The sequence below is a fragment of the Ixodes scapularis genome, unplaced genomic scaffold (assembly GCF_016920785.2).
Source record: "Ixodes scapularis isolate PalLabHiFi unplaced genomic scaffold, ASM1692078v2 PGA_scaffold1__304_contigs__length_218370807, whole genome shotgun sequence".
NCBI lineage: Eukaryota > Metazoa > Arthropoda > Arachnida > Ixodida > Ixodidae > Ixodes > Ixodes scapularis.
Genome location: NW_024609846.1, coordinates 91,413,439 through 91,432,510, shown reverse-complemented (window position 1 = coordinate 91,432,510; position 19,072 = coordinate 91,413,439). Strand labels below are relative to the sequence as shown.

The following is a 19,072-nucleotide window of genomic DNA, read 5'->3' as shown; positions in this document are numbered from 1 at the left end:
GAGGTCCATTGATGATATTATTAGAGAGCACTCAGCCGCCAATAGGCGATCCCCGTCTGGCCATTTGGCTGTACACTGCGACAGATGGGAATGGCAACCGTAGTTCCACAAAACTAATATAGCGGAAAGATTCAAAACACCACTGGAGCGTGAAATACATGAGGCCTTCATGATAAGGGCCCATGGTCCAAATGTTTGTATCAGCGCTCCCTCCATCGCCCTCTCCTATAAGGAGCAGGCCTTTATCAATCAAGGTTCAGACACTCATCAATGACGTCTGACTTCTATTTTTTTATATTTAAATATATCCTCTGTACGCATGTGCGGTTTAATATTCTTTTGTGTGTGTGTTCTATTAAAGTTTAGTTGCAAGTTACGCCCTGTCCTGTGTGCCTCTCTTCTCTCTCCTCGTTTTTTTTTTTTTTTTTTTGCGTATTTTTAATAATGGTTTCCGAACTATCTAGCCCAATCCATGCTTAAAGCTTTCTGGTTGAAATTCTGGACAGGGTTCGGTTCTTGCTTGTTTACTCCAGTTCTGACATCACACGAAAGAACAAACCCAGCAGAGTATTTAAGAGTTATTAATAGTAATAGTAATAATAATTGAGATTTTTCAGAAGATTTTATGTTATAGCTAGATTGTGCTCACTGCAGAAACGTCAGAGAGCGTTCACGTGATGACGAATAGTAAAATAGTATTTTGGCGGTAGTTCATTTAGAAATTAACAAACAGCCACAATTTTTATGCAAAATTGGCGTTGTTCGATATCAGGGTTCGGGACGTTTGACATGTCCCGCCAGGGTTTATGCGGCCTACTGAGTTCTGCCACCGGCGGAGTCACTCATAATACCCTTTTTCTTCACCAATACACAAAATAGCCAATGACTAAACGTATATGCGGACTAATTAGGAAAATGGCGGAAAATTGGCATTAGCATGGCCACACTTAGATTCCGGAAGCGAAAATTTGTTTGGTGAAGCCGCCATATTTCCTATGTCACCCGGCGCATCAGGGCTCCCTCGCGGATGGCAGCTCACTCCCACTGGCTGGTGTAAGAATCACGTGACCATAGCGAAAACCAAACGGTGGTCTCTTCGAATGTCGCAGTATGAGTCTCGGAGCATATACAATACTACAAAAATTTAATGACCCAAAACGTATTTTACGCGTGCCGATTTTGCCAGGCGTGACCGAACCACTCCACGTCAAAATTGTTATGAACAATTTGAAAGGCTTCCTTTCGTAAGGTAACACAACATTATTGCAGAAAACATTACCTTCCCATTCCGCGAACCTCGTCACTGTCGTTTCACGGTACGTGAGAAATGTAGCAGTTAACTCTAAAGACGTATTAAAAAAAAACAAAAAAAAACCGCGTTTGAATTAGGTAGTTTCAAGGCACTACTATTAGGCTGGTGTAATTCTAAGTAAAAAGCATTGGCTCTTTCCGTCACTGCTCTTGACTACTGACAGAGTCATGCATCATTTGTGCACAGTTTCCGCTCGCCTGACTTAAACAACATCTGTCATAAATAACTGAATAAAACTTACCAAGAGCTAATATTTTGATGGTGGATATTTTTATTAAACAACTTTCCATTGTCAATATGAGGATTAAGAAAATTGTCTGATTTTTCACTATTACTAATGTAGTGACATGTCAGAATCTGGACCTATGCATTGCCTCTGGGAAGTGCGATATACGCTGGATTATTAGGTGGGTAATCCCCGTTGCTCTAGTACTCAAACTGTTCAAACTTTGTTTAATAATCGTAGCACATTTTGACCCACCTTTTACATTAACGGTATTCAGGAGAAATAAACTTAACCCCATGAATAATTCCGAGACAATTACTAATGTTACTCGTTTTTCTAATTTCAGCGACTTACCAGTTCAGGCTCAACGGTGCTTGAGGACACTTCTCCGTAATCATAGGGGTAATCGTACGTATAATTAAAATCTGGCAAATCTGGTAGGTCGAACCCCAAGTCGTAGATTTTCTGGCGACAAATCGACAAAACTATAATCAAAGGTCTGACAAGAGAAATGGCAGAATGAGTTCTATCGAGAAACAATCGCAATGGCGGTATTGTTTAGTTGACTGTCAGCTTATTTATCACACACAAATTAGTTCCGATGAGGCAAAACAGATGAGGGATGTGCCAACTACTGCTCAACAAACTTAGTGATTCATTCGAAGCTCGGCAGCAGGATGAAACATACAAAGAAAATTTTGTTACAATAGTTGGTTTAAAGCTTTTGCATTTTTATTTTGTCTCTGGACTGGACAAACGACAAAGCCTTTGGTGTAATAGCAATAATTGACAAAAATTATCGCCAACCCCAGTTTACACGAAACTTTGATAACAGACCAAAAAGTAATGTTAGAAACACGAAATCGGGAATGCATTTTTGGGTTCAAAGAAAATGGAAATGGCGTGGCTTAGTTACATTGTGGACCACATGAAGCCTACCTGGGTAATAATAAGAAGAAAAAGCTTCTCAGTAGGAAGGGGAGATCTATTGAATTTGTTTATCAGTACTCAGTGTCGCAGCGTGGCACAGCCTGTCTACCAAGTCATTTGCTACACTGTTCGCATTTCGTTAGTACACAGTTGTATTTCTCACGTATAGATGCTCGCACAAGTAGGTATTTTGAAGGTGACTGTAATGGGAACTTCATTCTCGGCTGTCAAACAGTTCAGTTAAGTTGACAATTGTGGATTTTTTGGAAAGACTGTCTGGAAGCGGGCGGGTGAAGGAAACAGGAGCAGCTGGCGGAATAAGCTGCCCCTGCCTGCGAAAGTAAGAGCGAAGTTACTGTTGTCAGGTGGCTTTTTAAACAAACAGCAAGACCATTTTAAAGTTTACATTACTACTTCGAATAAATATCTAATTTAGTTTTAGTTTGTACATAATAGCTTTTCAATAAAAAAAAAACTTCCATCTCGAAAAAGATTTTTTCTTCGCAGTACATCACATCGCGCATAGTGCCTTTAGAATTGATTGGACTAACGTGTTTGCAACGACAGCGTTGAAAAACAGGAGCGCAATTTCTCCAAATATGCTCATATTTATTTATTCAATATCACGTTTCGGAGCTTTATTGGAACATAAATATCGTATCACTTGTACAAAACAGGAACATTACTTTAAGGAAAAAGGCTACGCTTTTTTTACCATCGAAGTCTTTGACGCCTACTCTGCGATGCCTAAGAATGCCTTGCCAGTGCCATGTCGCAGCTACTAGCCTCCCACTACGCTTTAATACAAGATGAAACGAAGTATCGCATTTCTTTTGAAGCCAGTGGTACATATTTATTTATGCGTACTTCGTTATTTTTTTTAAGACAAAAGCGCTAGCTTTTTCAATAATGTAAATGACGATTGAACTAAGAAGGGTCGACAGCACAAGAATGCAAAGCAGCCGAAATGAGGTTTAAATGATTATTTGCACGGGACGTAAGTTTACAGATCTCTCCTCCCCCAAAAAAAATTTCACAAAAGATCCCAAGAATGGGATAAAACCAAACACAGCAGAGCCTATTTTGTATAATATTTATGGCATTTTTTTTTAACATGCTGGTCAGTAATTTACTTCGAACTGAACAAGATCACTACGGCTTCTGATATGTCTGAAGCTTAAAGTATTTGACTAAAACGCAGTGTCAGTGTCGTCAAACACATCAACCTTTGAAAATATATTAAAATCTTGCATCTGTGGTATTTGAGACAAAATTTCCAAAGATTAGTGAGTTTTTAAATGGTACAATCTCAGAAAAAAAAGGGTATATTCTTTCACCCGTTGTCCCATATGCGACACCGCAAAAAGAAGCTTGAGAACGTTAACATATACCTCATTAAACAGCTAAACTACGTATCGAAAACTACAGAAGAAAAAAAAAAACACTGAGGTTTGCAGTAGGGCCAAAAAAAAACACCGATTACTTTTTTTTTGTTGTAGTCAGTAACACGTACATTAGCTATTTTAATAATTTGTACCACTCGGCTATTAAACCGCTCGTGAATGTTGGTATAGTCGTGTCGACGTCAGCGCGCTGTACGTCAAACTGAAGTTCTAAGGTGTCATATCGGTTTCACAGTGTAGTTCTGGAAACAATGAATATTCTCAATCTAGTTTTAAAAAAAAACATCGTAATTTATTTCCCCGCTGACTCAGCTTCCCGCTATCAGATCTGAATGTTTAACTAAAACAAAAAATTAACCATGTTAGAGGGGCGCCAGACCAATTACTGAAGTGATAAAATTCAGAATTTGATGTTCAAGTTGTTCAATTTGGGGGTGGGGGAGGCTGGTTAAAAATTCTTAACAAAGCCAGTTTTTTTGGTAAAAGTTCCCGTAACTGTAGCCGAACTGTTTTATTTCTCGGTTAGAATCCCCCCTCCCCCTCCCTACCCGCTCGCAGCAGGGGCCGACACCCGACATGCCGCTTGGGGTCCACCACTCTCCCTTCCTTAGACGGAGAGATGCGCTGCGAGGAGGTGACGGAAGAGGAGGACATGATGACGCCCACTCAAGAGCTGATTGTGCATGAGCCCTGGCCACCGACATGCCTGCTCTAGACAAGAAGACTCTGGAGCAGGACGGCCAGGACAGATGCCAACATCGAATGTAACAGTCAGTTCAATAAATTACACCGTTACTACACACACTAAACATTATCACACCATTATAGGAGTGAATGGGGCGTTCCATAACGAACATCTTAACCCGATACATCTAATAAAAAAGGTGTGAAGCTAACACTTAAAAAAAAAGGTTTGATTCTTGTAACACTTTTACTAAAAGGTGTGATACTGCGGCACACATTTTTAGAAAGTTACTAAACCACTCCACCTTCTTATAACCTGTAATTACCACAGTACACTTTTTGTCGAGGTGCACACTGTGGCCCGGGAACCCATGAAATGACTGAGCAAATAAATCACCCAAACGAGTCGCCGAAGTAGCACGGCCGTGCTTGGCCAGTGTCGTGGGAATGTCGGCCGATAACCGGCTCCCGTCCCGGCCGAATGTACGGTTCTGAAGAAGGTCTCCCACATTCAACAAAAATCTCGCTGTCGCGGATGAGCAGTTTTTTGCCGAAACGCGTCCAACAAACACAACACAATACGAAGAAAGCGGCAATTACCTAAACGTTCGTATGGACTTATTACTCCCGTTCACGACGAAAAACAACGGCCGTGACTGCAACGCACAAAACTCAGAATATTGAAGAGCGCATTGCGGAAACCGCGGATTTACGTAGCCCCCTATCCATCGCCACAACTTGACATGCGGCAAAGAGTATACGGAACCAGTGAGTCCATCAGCGCGTCCAGGGTGAGTCGCGTGACACCATTTCCGCTCAAACTTTTTCTCCTTCGGAGAGTGGTCACGTGTTTCGCTTCACCCCTCTGATTTGCTCGAATCGGTTGTCCCGCTCGCCCACAGCCACACGAAGAGACAAAAGGAGGTGGGGTGGCTTAAGAAAAGGCGAGGTCGAAGGGAGATAGACGATGCAGCTAAGCTCCATCTGCTTGCATTGTTTGTCCTTCTCAGACTAAAAGTAAACAAATTCCTTTTTTTACCTTAGTTTCGAGAGTGTCGTGAAATCCTTATACCCAACCAGCATAGCTGATTCCCAAACGCCACTTCCCAAACTCAACGAAAAACGGCGGCCTTTACCTTGTCAAAATGGCGTGAGCGCGACCTATCCGATACTTCACAGATATCGGCTGGATCATTATGGTACCGGCACAATCTTTCCGATTTGACGCTAATATCGTCGCAATACTGCGCGCATGCCGTGGGAGATGTACCCTTTCTGGGGCAGAAACAACACAGGGGGAGGCGGCTGTTCAGGAACGACGCCTTGCACTGAGGAGCGCGGTTTGATGCACATATTTCGCATGCCGACGCTTCTGTGAAGGTTTTGTAGGGTGCTGAAGGATTAATTGCTACGGTCATTGAACCTTGAGCACAGCCAAGGAACGCTATAAAATGTGAGATAGCACTATTGTCATCTATACGTATTAATCTAAGACGATCATTACCAAGTTTGGCTAACACAATAAAGAAAGATGAGTAATAAATCATGAGTGTATTGCATAATGTCACCATTCCACATTTTTTTAGACTGTCTACGTCTACGTGTAAAAATTGTGTAAGACGGGTGTAGCAAAGGTGCATTCCAAACTACACAGTTTTTACACGAATATAGGTGGGGAAATATTTAGTGTACAGGGCTCATGTTGTTTCATAGTGGGCTTCCTTCGCATAAATAATTTTAAATCAGATGATGAAACCCAGCGGTATTCTCACATTTCTTACGGAAGCGAACTATTCGCGGTTACGTTGAAGGAGAAGCGTTAACTCAAAATCACGGTCGAGTGCGAGCGTGAACGATAATTGTTGGTTCATCCAGAGCGAAACGCCTAGCTTCATTATTCTTCAAAATTCTTCTAAACATATAATTTTGAGAAAAAAAAAATACTTATACGAAATATTGGCCTGGTGAACAGAAAAAAACTTTTATAAATCATATGAAGCCTATACAAACTTTGATGTGGTTTTATATGCCATCATCTGTTACTTAACAGATCCATATATATTTACACAAAGAATAATTTTAGTTTTATATGTGTATGCTAAATACATATAACACGGGGAACTAACGCGATCCTTATAGATATATGAAAGCGAACACTACCTTTGTTAAATTTACTTCGAAGTCAAATATATCTTGAGCAATCTTTGTCGTTACATTAATGTCCTCCTCTTCCGAAAACAAAATTACTGTTTGCTTGATGAAATCTTCATAGGCTTTCACAGCGCTGTCATTATTTCTTTTCGCTGTATAAATTTGATACGAAGAGGGCACAAACTTTGCAAGTTCAATCTGAAAAATATAAAAAACAACCAAACCTAACATTGTTGATTACAGATTCTTCATTAGACAGCTGTTCTCTTTAAAGCACTTCGTGAAGCAATATATTGACCACTAATACTTTTTGTAAGAGATTCAACCGTGTGAAAATTACACCCAATAGACGGTGTGCGAAATGCACAGCGCCATCTACTACCGCGCCGAGAACTACATCCGCTATATTGGTTGCGGCGAGAATGTGAAGAAAGCGACCGGAGCTTCGAGGGAGAGGCGGCTGCTCCGTGCACGAGGTACGATGCCAAGGAATGTTGCATTCTCCCGTGTAAACAGCGGGAACATGACACACAGGTAACCAAGGTTCTGTTTTCTTTATTTATTTATGCTTCTTACTTTTCACGCAGCTTCTTGCAATGCAGAATCAGCGACACGGCGAAGAAAGAAGTAATTCTCGTATGATGCAAGGCTATTTACATCTACTGGACTGACACTTATCTTACTGAAAAAAACTGTAAGGGCGCAGGCGAGCTCGTGGTAGCAATCATGTCGTTTAACACCTAAGACTGGTGCAGGAAAGAAAAAAAACAGTACAGAACAAACTCCTTTAAAGGGTCTTCGGATCAGCGCACGCCAATAAGCGCAAGATGGCGAACTAGACCCCCGATCCTTTGAAGGAGTTGGTTCTGAAGGTCTTTAATGTGCCCGTCTGACTCGGGTATTACTGTCGCATTAAAGGCCTTCAACAAACGTTTCTAAAGGGTCGTCGAGTCGGCTTGCGATCTTAGGTCTTCTTGTGCTCATCAGCGGGTGTTGGCTCCTAAAATTTTAAAATGCGTTCGCTTTGAATGTTTTTATAGTGCCCGTAAAGCAAATGTATTTGTCTCGATCTACGAAATATTTTACCAAATTAAGTGTCTGAACTAGCTTTTTTGGTACATGCTATAGCCAGACTGCTTTTCGCTTGATGCGACAACAGATGACCTTATTTGCGCTAGAACAAGCACGTGAAAGCGAAGCACCAAGAAGCTACACCTCACAAACCTATGCCACAACCATAATTCAAGACGTGCATTGTCAACAATGAAAGGCAAGAGCTCAAAACACGAGTTCTTTACTTAATTACCATTAATAAATAAAAAGAAACTCTTAAGACAGCTAGAAAACAATGCGTAGCAGTGATTCCAATACAGTTAGTTGACCTGGCGTCAGTCAACGCAGATTCACACGAAGGACCGAATCGCGGATTTTTTTAGCAAGTCGTGTATCACGTGACCCCTACACCTCCAATTCATGCGACCCACGCCTGGTCCGCGGATGCGCGGACTGAAATGACCGAGCGCGTTTTCACTCGCGGATTCCTGGCGGGTGATTGTCTTTTGAAATGCGATTAGCCTGGAAATTTACAACGTCCTTTTTTAGAGCGCAGCTCTTAGGCGCCCGTTTCCGGCTTGAGCGGCGTCGCCGTCGCCGTCGGCGTAACCAAGGTCACCCCAAGGTCACGTGTCCCCTCCCAAGGTCACCCTAAGGTCACGTGACCCCGAGGTCACGTGACCCCCAAGGTCACGTGAACCCACCAAGGTCACGCGACCCCAGGTCACGTGATCCCTCCCGAGGTCACGTGACCCCCAGGTCACGTACCCCCTCCCAAGGTCACGTGACCCCCCAAGGTCACGTGACCCCCTCCCAAGGTCACGTGACCCCCAAGGTCACGTGACCCCCCTCCCCGAGGTCACGTGACCCCCCTCCCCCCCCCCCCCCCCCGAAAACATGCGACACCCCCCGAGGTCACGTGACCCCCCTCCCCCCGAGGTCAGGTGACCCCCCCCGGAGTATATAAAAGGATGAGGGGAGGAGGAGGAGAAGGAGGGGGAGGGGTCTACCCTCCCCTCAGTACACTTCCCTCCTCCTCCTCAAGAGCTGCGCTCCAATTCGGCGTTACACGGAATTGTAAACGGCTTTCGCTTTTTCTTTTTGACAAACAAAACAAAGATGGCGCATTATTGTGTTTTGTGTTTTCGTTGGTTCATCTCGTCACGCGATTCTTGGTACTACGAGTAAAATCAGCTGCAGAAACCTTGCCTGGCTGACGCGACGCAAAATCTGGTACTCCTGCAGGTCCGTGTGAAGATTCAAGTAGCTTCCGTCACAACTCGTTTAGCACGCCGCGATCTTTTTTGCACTTCTAATCAACTTTTCATCCAGCTAGCAAGTCCTTTTATGTGACGGTGCTGTACCCGAGTGCTGTGTGCAAGCACGGAGTTCTTGAAGGCATCTCCAAACGCCCCTCCGCAAGTCCAAGACGTCGTCGCTTCTAGGCTGAAGCCTTCTCGTGCAGGACCATGCTTGGGTCACTGTTATGCCTTGGGTTATTAAAGATAGTGGCGGTTTCCGCCAAGTACATCACGGTGTACTTTCTCGCTCTGTACGTAACAGCGGCTCACGGCGATTCTTTTTCGCGGTAGCGACGTGTTCGTAGCAGTAAACGTCGATTTCGCCCTGGGAGAACAGCGTCACACTGTGATGCTGGAACTCAGCGGCGCAGTAGGGTCGCGAATAGGTTCAGTCCCTCGTCACTGTCATTTGCTGGTCGTCCCCTTCGTGTGCATGCGCTTAAGAGACGGACGTTCCGCGGACGTGTCGTCAGGGGATCGCTCCGTCCGTTGATTCATCCGTTTTATGAATCGGTCATATACCAGTTTTGTAAAAACAACACTTCTAAAATCAAGTGGGTAAGAATTTAGAATGTATTTATGTAGAAAGGAAACCATTACAGATTGGGACGGCGTGCCTGTTCGCTCTAAACTCAGTCACAGAAAGGCGATTTTACTGTCGCTCTTGTTGAACACAAATTTTGATTGCATTACTTGATTGGGTTCATCAAAAAAGCTAGAACTTCAATATCGGCGGCAGCACAAAAGTGACCAATGCTAAAGGCGCCGAGTGGATTGGTGACACCAAATCTAATATCGCAACCTCTCTTTTTTTTCCCCTGTTTTTTTCGTGGCTGAGATGAAAATTTTGTTTATTGCAAAGGAATGTTTTTGATACTTTTAAAATGTCGCGTAGTACAACACCGATACCGAAATTCAGTCTTTCTAGCAGGATCGGACAAATACTCGTTTTCCGGCACGGCGTCAGCGATTTGTGTTCTAGTTATTTCGAAGTTATCCAAAATTGATTCGACCTGTTCGGAACACCTCAAAAATAGTACCGAGGTGGCAGTTTGCTTGCCAGGAATTGAGAAATCTTCATCCATCGAGGCTTTCGCCAGTAAGAACCAACCGAAACAAGCAACTTTGATTCGCATGAACGGGGGTGGAGCTAGGATGGCGATCGATAGATTGTTTTACCGCTACCGCGATTGACATATAGCTTTACCGTTTTACCATCACGTCGAAAAGAGAGAAAAATAAAGTGTCATCAAAAAAGGCACGCCGGCTTACTCCTTCGTCCAGGTTGGCTGATCACAAAGTTTCTGCATCTCAATCACTGAGGTAAATGCCAAGAGCCCAAAAGGCATATAGAAAGTAAATGCCTTCTAAATGCCAAGAGTCTGAAACAAACTAGGGTGCCTCAATGACCTTCTGTTTAGAGTGATGCCACCCTTTGTAGTACCCGATGCCGACAACACGCGCTCACGGGGAAAATACGAAGAAATCGACGAAAACAAAATGTCGCCATAGCACAGTCAGCGCCACAGACGCGTGCAGGGACACGCTCTTTCACGCGCTTCTGAACTAAAAAAAAATGTAAAAGTGGGAACGAAATGGCCAGATGTCTCCACCCTAAGCAAAGCGCACATGAAGGCACCCTAAAACAAACATGATGCTACATGCACAATGTTACAAGGCCTCCTAGCAGTTTCATATATATATTTTCTATTGAGTCGTTTTGTTTTTAAGAAATCTGACAGGTAATGATTACGTTGCTTTACTTAATGCAAGCTTACATTTTCAATTATGGGTGCAGTTTCCAAATATCACACAGCAAAGAGTAATATTTAGGACGCTACTTACGTAAATGGCTAGCTGCGACGTGTTAAAAACATGAGGTAAGAGATCAACGCTAAAAATAAACGACATGTCTGCTCCAACTCGTATTTTTCGGTATATTTCTTTCCAGTCGATAGTTTCATTTGAACCAGGTATCATCGGCCACTTAGGGATGCCAAATTTTTCCAAGGTTTTTCGTAGCCGGCTTATTTCTTCCTCTGGCTGACACGAATCTGAAAATATATCACAAGATATTACTAATGAAAGCCAGAAACTAAAATGTGTGCATGTTTAGCAATGGAGCTTTCTTTTAAAATTAGGAGAGACAAATAATTAGTAAAGTGCGATTTCATAAAAACGTGTGGATGTGCAGAGAGATATCTGCCATCAACTTAACGGCCTTTTTTCAACCTCGTTTTCTTATACTTAAGGATATTAATTCTTAATACGTACCTTCATTCATGCACGATTGATAGGCTATGGCAATTTTGTCATTAAGAGATTCAGCTTGATATGTTGGTGGGGTCATGTTGCTTAAGATTTCTGTAAAAGGCATAAGAAGAGAAGAACTAAATGAGAAGGTTTGATTCGTTCATGCACCTAATATTTAAAAATGCTGTTTTTATAATTTCAGCCAGAACGTAATGTATTAAAGGGCAACTCCGATTAATTACGAAAAGTCTGGGATTACTGGTGATTATCATGTCAACACTACTTATAAACGGTTTTATGTCAATCATTTTCCACGTTCGATTGTCGTCATTTAGATTTGTTTTAATCCCACAATTACGTCATCAAGCTTTGCGAAGTCAAGAATGAAGGAAAAAGTCCCATTTTATCCTCAAAACTTCACCGGGACAAAGAAGCATCTGAATCAGTGGCGGTCTGTGAGAGAACACTGGAGCCAGACTTGAATCAGTATTCGACTCTGCAAATTTGTGAACAGTCCAAATCGATATCGTCTCATGACCCTTTAAATTTTTCTAAATTGTCTCATCTATACTTTTCTTCATACTTAATGTACTACGTTGTTAAAGGGCAGCTCCGCCGTCAGTTTGAGCGTTTGTATCAAAACATATTTTCAGAAAGGGTGCTAAAAACTTCGCCTATGGCGCAGCGGTTAAATCATTAAAAATCTGTTTACTTAATTTATAATTGTTAAAATACGACTAAACCGATTCCGAAATTAACTTGCCACTTGACTGGTTCGCCATTTGGACGTGACGTCACATATGATATAAACATTCACACGTGTGCAGTTCGAGCTTGGCCTGCCTGGCAGGCAGGTCACTGTTTTGCGTTTGTGCCGCATATAGAAATGGAATTATCAGGCTCGTCTGAATCGAGCAATGATCAGGATGCGCTCCTAGATTTCGAGGACGATAACCTAGACGATAGCCCGTTGTCATACGATCCACCGGCATCTCCACCAAGCGAATATATGCTGCGCGACCGTCAGAAATGGCTACTTTTGATGAACCTAAAAGAGCTTCACCAAGAATGGAAGAAAGGCTCAAACCTAAACATTGGATTTCCATCTTTTGCCAATATATGCGCACTCCAACCTGTGTTTTAGCCGGGGCACACTCTTTGCGTATGCGTGCAGCACCAAAACTTGAAGCTAATGCTACACGGGAGTGAACTCAAGAAGAACACTGAAGAATTATTAGCCACCGCAGTGGGTCAAGTTTATGAAAAGGATTGTAATGTTGGTCAAGTGCGACGTGTGCAGCGGTACCAAATACATTGTAACCTCTCCAGAAAAGACCTGTCCTTAACGCCAGTCAGGTCGACCATGTTCAAGTTCAGCAGTGGATGAGCGCCGTGCGTTGCACGCTTGAGACAATTTTGTTAACAACAGAGGAATTTTTTTTGGACAAGTTGAATGAAGTCAAGGTTCACCATTTTATAACCATTTTATAGCTTTTTAACTACAGTTTCCTGCTACAAGACGCCCCGCAGCCTTATCACTGTGTCATCCCACCAGGCTGGACTCTGCCCTGTTAGTTTTTTATTTTCGCCCCAGAATTCTGTGAAGAATAATCTGCCATATCTTTTGCTGCCATTTCAGACTGCCGGAAACATGATACTCTAGCACTGTATGCACTCCATTGTGAGCTTCTGAAACGTCCAAAGAATTACCTGCCACAAATAATAAATATTTATTACTTTTCCGACGGAGCAGACGCACAGAACAAAAACAAAAATAACTTTCTAAACCTTTCTTTTCATGATGAAGGCTTTAGTGTTTCCCTTGAATGGAAATTATTCGCAACTTCCCACGGAAAACGTCTCTGCGATGGCATTAGAGGAAAGGTTAAACGTTTGGCAGAAAGAGCCAGCCTTCACAAACTGTACCAAGACCCAATATTCATTCCACTAGAGCTCATTAGATGGGCGCAAAAAAAACCATAAAAGGTGTAAACATTTTATAGGTACCAAATTTTATCGTGAAAGAAATTTCAGACGAACTAGCTTGAAGATTCCAAACAGCAGTCGCCCCAAATGGTACGCGGGATTCGCCACTTTAAGCCAATTTCAACTTAAGCGCTTTGTGTATCGATAACGTCGTACTAGGAGACTGAAGATCTTCAAGCGTCAAAAACGTCTGAAAACCACAACGTTTACTTAAAAACGAGATTTTTAAAGATATTTTATGAAAAACAAAATTTTGTGAATTTTACTCTCGAGGCTCGACCAGCTTCCTGGAAATTGCAGATAAGAATAAATTATGTTTTCTTTTCATCAGCTTTGGTGCTACTTACTACAGCACTTAAATAAGGCCCATATATAAACGGATGAAGCACCTCAGCTTGTAGCGTGTATAAGATAAAACCCTTCTTCTACGTGCTGTGCGGAAAAGTAGCCGCACGGAACCACTCAGCGCAATATCGTGGACATACCTCGGCAAACCTCACTCATGAGGGCCCTCACTCACCCTCGCTCACCCTCATCGTCACAGGTGAGGTGAGGTTGAGTGAGTTTCTGAACCAGGAAAATTCATGAGTGTGAGGGTGAGTGAGGGCCGTGAGGGCTGTGAGGGCGGTGAGGGCCGTGAGGGCGGTGAGGGCCGTGGGGGCTGTGAGGGCGGTGAGGGCCGTGAGGGCCGTGAGGGCCGTGAGGTCTGTGAGGGCCGTGAGGGCCGTGAGGGCCGTGAGGGCCGTGAGAACGGTGAGGGCGGGGAGGGCGGTGAGGGCAGTGAGGGCGGTGAGGGCCGTGAGGGCCGTGAGAGCGGTGAGGGCCGTGAGGGCGGTGAGTGGCGTGAGGGCCATGAGCGCGTGAGTGGTGTGAGGGCGGTGAGTGCGTGAGGGGTGTGAGGGCCATGAGTGCGTGAGGGCAGTGAGTGGCATTAGAGGCGTGAGGGCCATGAGTGTCGGAGGGCGGTGAGTGCGTGAGGCCCCCTTCAGATCGAGCATCTTTCTCAGCAATTTTGGCGTTAATGACGGGTTGTTCTCTAGCTTTCCCTAGATCGATACGAATTGCTGACATCGGGTCCGGCTCAAAATAAGCAAGCGACTCGGAGCAATTCGAATACGTTTGAAGCGGCTGCATCCAATCAGGGACGCAAAATTTTCACGTGATACCTCGTGCCGGTGATGATGACACCGAAAGACTTGGTTCTGGTTTGAAATCGATCGTTTTTTTGGAAATAAACTGTTTCAGAAAGGTGCATTAGTTTTCTTAACGAGATGTAAATGCATAAAAACACGTTTATAACGCGTAATTGTGTCGAAATAGTGCAACAAAAATAAAATTTTATGATGACGATGGCAAATTGCAACACTTGGTTGCAGCGTGTGATCGCGGGCGGCCCGTGTTGCTGGTGTTGCGACGTAAAGTTTCTGGGCGAAATTGCCCCATCTGAAGCAGGCCTGAGTGGCGTGAGGGCCATCAGTGCGTGAGGGGTGTGAGGGCCGCAAGGGCGGTGAGGGGCGTGAGGGCGGTGAGTGGCTTGAGGGCCGTGAGGGCGGTGAGGGCCATGAGGGCGTTGAGGGCCGTGAGGGCTATGAGTGCGTGAGGGCCGTGAGGACGGTGAGGGCCGTGAGGGCGGTGATGGCAGTGAGGGCGGTGAGGGCGGTGAGGGCGGTGAGGGCCGCGAGGGCGGTGAGTGGCGTGAGGGCGGTGAGTTTCGTGAAGGCCATGAGTGAGTGAGGGGCGTGAGGGCGGTGAGGGGCGTGAGGGCCGTGTGGGCCGTGAGGGCGGTGAGTGCGTGAGGGCCGTGATGTTCAGTGAGGGTGAGTGAAGGGCTGAAGGTGAGTGTGAGAGTGAGGGTGAGGGTGAGTGAGGGGCTGAAGGTGAGTGTAGCTGTGAAGGTGAGGGTGAGTGAGGGGCTTAGGTGAGTGTGACTGTGAGGGTGAGGGTGAGTGAGGGCGACCTAAAATGCCGACCTCTGATTGTGGGTGCTCAACATAAACAAATATTTTCTCGCTTAATTTTTTTTACTTAGATTAAACTTTGCATACTTCAAATTATTGAGGAGTAAACTCGTTTGTTTGAGTGTCCTCGTATAGTATAACCTGAACAACCTCAATGCGAAATTTGCAGCTGAATTGTAGCCAAAACGACGTTTTTCTCTACTTTACGCTTAATATCAAAGAAACCTTTTCTTATAAGGGTATAAAAGTATTGCTTGCATAAAATATACGTACCCTATAGGATGAAAACTCTTCTACTGCGGTTATACAGAAGAGTAGATTAAAACAAAACTACCCCGAAAACGGCCCAGTTTAAGCTTGTTTTTATAGAATAAATACAATACAAAAACATATTTATTCATTTTTTTATTTAAATTTCGCCTCGTATTATATACGAATGCAATTAAATTCAAACAAAAAATTAGGCATTGCTGAATAATTACTTATATATATATATATATATATGTACCATTTTGTCACGAATGACAGGCGCAGAAGCGGCGAAAAACCCGTTTTGAACCAAAGGTTTATGGGGGGCAAACTTGTGCCAAACAAAATAAAGAACGAGCGTCCAGACAGCAGAAAGGCGAGCGGCGATTCGGCGGCGTAGCAGCAAGCGAAAGAGGGAGTGACTCGACAAGGTCCCGCGAAGTATCTCGAAACTTTGTCTCAGAAGGTTCGAGCGTCGAACATTCGGGGCGAGATTGGACAGGCACTTTCGAGAGCAAGGAAGTCGGATGAAACTTTTACGTTTACGACCCGAGCCTTTACGTCCCGAGTAAAAATAAACATGATTCTCCTAGAAGTCTGTGACTGAGCTTGGCATGTTAATTCGGTCCTGCGTGCGGCAATATTTCGAGCTTTTTTTGAAAACTTCAGACAGTGCTGAAAAAAAAAAAAAAGGTTTTCACCGCAAACTTTTGCGGAAGTGACTACTAAGACCGGCAATCTTGGCGGTGCAGAATGCACGTTGCAAAAGAACTGTGGGAGCTCGCCGTCAGCACACGCTCAGCAGTCGCGTACGGAGCAATGGCCTCCAGTGAATACTCCCTATAATCTGTTTCAATATAACATGAGCAGTTCAATATATGACTTGAGCTCGATCTATCTACTTTCCGTACCATACGATGCACGCGCGGCCCAAGCACAACGGCAGGCAAGAAGCGCGTAATAAAAACAACGGTTCTGCTGTTTTTTAGGGGCGAAGCTCCTTAGGGTCTAGCCATGTCCGTCCGGCGTCCGTGTTCACATCGATCTTGCTGGTGCTCGTGCTCGTGCTCGTGAGCTCACGTGCTCGTGTAGGGCAAAAAATAAAAAAAATGATGAAAAAAAGCCTGTTTCCCGAGTCGACAGGATTCGAGCCTGTGCGGGGAGACCCGATGAACAGAACAGCGCACACAAAGACAAGGACAGAGAAAAGGAACATGCAGGACACACAAGCGCTGACTCGCAACTGAATTTATACACAAAAGAAAGAAGAAGAAACCGTTCTCAAAGACACGCAGGGCACGCAGTGCTTATGAAACGCGACACAACACCATCTAACTGCAATGTCTTTGCCCCATAGTCCTTTCTAAAAACAAGGTTTCAGTGTTTAGTAGTGTCACTGATGGGTGGCTGACGCAGCAGTCCCCCAGGCTGTTGATGCAATGTGCTTCTAAGATTTCGCGAGTTGTCTTGCCTCGATAGTGTCCAATTATTGTTGTGCCTTTTAGAATCGGAGCACACGAGCAGGAATTGCAGTGAACGGGAAGGCGACCACCCACCGTAGATTTTAGTGAACGATCATGCTCGAGAAGGCGATCGTTTAGGCACCGTCCGGTTTGGCCCACATAGCTTTTACCACACGTTAATGGGATTTTGTACACCACGCCAATTGAACATGGCACATAAGGGTGGCTGTGGCGTTTCTGGCACTTGCCTTTGTTGAGGTTATCCGCTATCGAGCGAACCTTTGAACAGATTTGCGCCATTCTTTTTGGAGCCGAAAACACCACAGGCACATCGTACCTTTGGGCTGCTCTTTTTAAATTATGAGAGGTTTTGTGCCTGTATGGTACAACAACCTTTCGTTTCTGTGGATCTCGACGTTTCCTTCTCCGAATCCCTTTAGTCTTGCGTACTAAGACCGCCACCACCTCGTTTAAGACCTGTGATGGAAAGCTCGACTTTTGGAGTCTCTCAACTTGAGCATTAAAACTTTCCCGAACAGTGTGAAAGCAGGACTTCGTAAGTGCAGCCCCAAGTATAGTAACCGCAATCCCCCTTTTAACAACTTTCGAATGTGCGGATGTGTAGTGAAGGATGCCCTTTTTTGACCTAGGAGAGAAACTCCAGCAGATATGGTTTGTATGAAGAGATAACGAAAGGTCCAGGAACTGTAACTTTCCGTCCGAAGGTTTTTCAACAGTGAATTTAAGACCAAAGCCGCACCTGGAAAATACGCTCATAACCTTATCAACGTAATCACCTTCAACAGACTTGGGATACACTAGCAAAAAATCGTCAACGTATCGGAACACCTTTGACACTTCTGATGTGCTAAGGGCACCTTCAATAGCTCTATCAACACTTGCTAGAAAAATATCACTAAGAACGGGGGCCACGCATGATCCTATGCACACACCTGACCGCTGCGTAAAGGTACCATTGTTCCAGCCAACGATCATAGAGTTCAAATAGAATTGCAGAAGTTCTAGAAAGCCTTCTAAAGAAACACCACTAGAGTTTCTGAAGGAGAGCTCCCCTTGCTCTTCAATGCAGGACTTGACTGAGGCAAGTAATGCGTGGTGTGGAAGAGAATAAAAAAGGTCTTGCACGTCAACACTGAACACAGAGTGGTTGTTGAAATTATTGTTCTTGAAAGCTTCCACTACTGCTTCAGAATTGCTGACTAAAAAGGGGTCCTCGATTTGCAAACCTGATAGGTGTTTTTGAAGAAAGCCCGCCATCTGGCGCTGCCACGTGCCTCTCTCAGTGATGATGGCACGGAATGGGCAGGCTTCCTTATGGGTTTTCACACTAAAGAACACCTCAAGGTTAAGCCCTGTTGCTTTCTTGATGTTTCCGGACAAGCTTGTCAAGGAATGGCGTTCACAGAGCTTTAATGCCTGCGCCTTAATCTGCTTGGGGGACACTTGTACCCGCTTGAAGTTCTTGCTCATGGCGGTACAGGCTTTTTCTTTAAAGTGTTCTTCAGGCATCAATACAAAAGATCCTTCCTTATCAGCCTGTAAAACGCGAAGGTGATTATCGGTCAAAAAAGAAATCAGAGGACGGGGATCATAGGTATGTCTAGGCCGAGTATGGCTGCCACCGAGAGCGTCAACACATTCATGAATACAACGCGGTCGGACATCTTCATTGACCTTGTATGCAATTTTTCTAGTTAGCGCCAGAAGCTTGAGGGGTTGAAGAGTTGGTTCGAGGCAAAACTTGGGCCCAACGCCTAAGACCTTTTTGAGCTCTGGCGGGACTTGAATGTCCCCCAAAGATGTAAAGTGACCACCGGTGGGCGGAGGCTTGTTCTTTTTTGGTAACCGTAGTCGGACTCGGCGCCATAAAAATTCAGCAACATCTCCAACTGACTTGTTCATTTCATAAAAGGACCTGCGACACCGCTCTTGAGAGCCCCCTTGGGTGGAGCATACTGTCCACAGACAGTCCTTGAAAAAACGCGCTTGCCTCCAGTATTCGGAGCGCAATATTTTGCACATTCTTCGAGAATGTCCAGCAGAGGGAGTGAGGAAGCCACATAAGCCTTGAAGTTCAATCGG

The 19,072-nt window shown here is 44.4% G+C and overlaps 1 protein-coding gene across 1 annotated transcript in view; it reads right to left on the bottom strand.

Annotated features, from left to right (window-relative positions):
* Nucleotides 1–19,072, bottom strand: part of LOC115320125 (neprilysin-1-like) — a 96,866-nt gene that overhangs the window by 67,150 nt on the left and 10,644 nt on the right. The window contains exons 4-7 of the mRNA XM_042290840.1: nucleotides 11,335–11,424; nucleotides 10,906–11,114; nucleotides 6,716–6,904; nucleotides 1,893–2,003 (exon numbers count right to left, since the gene is read on the bottom strand). Coding sequence (XP_042146774.1) covers nucleotides 1,893–2,003; nucleotides 6,716–6,904; nucleotides 10,906–11,114; nucleotides 11,335–11,424 — 599 coding nt within the window. The remainder of the gene's footprint in view (nucleotides 1–1,892; nucleotides 2,004–6,715; nucleotides 6,905–10,905; nucleotides 11,115–11,334; nucleotides 11,425–19,072) is intronic.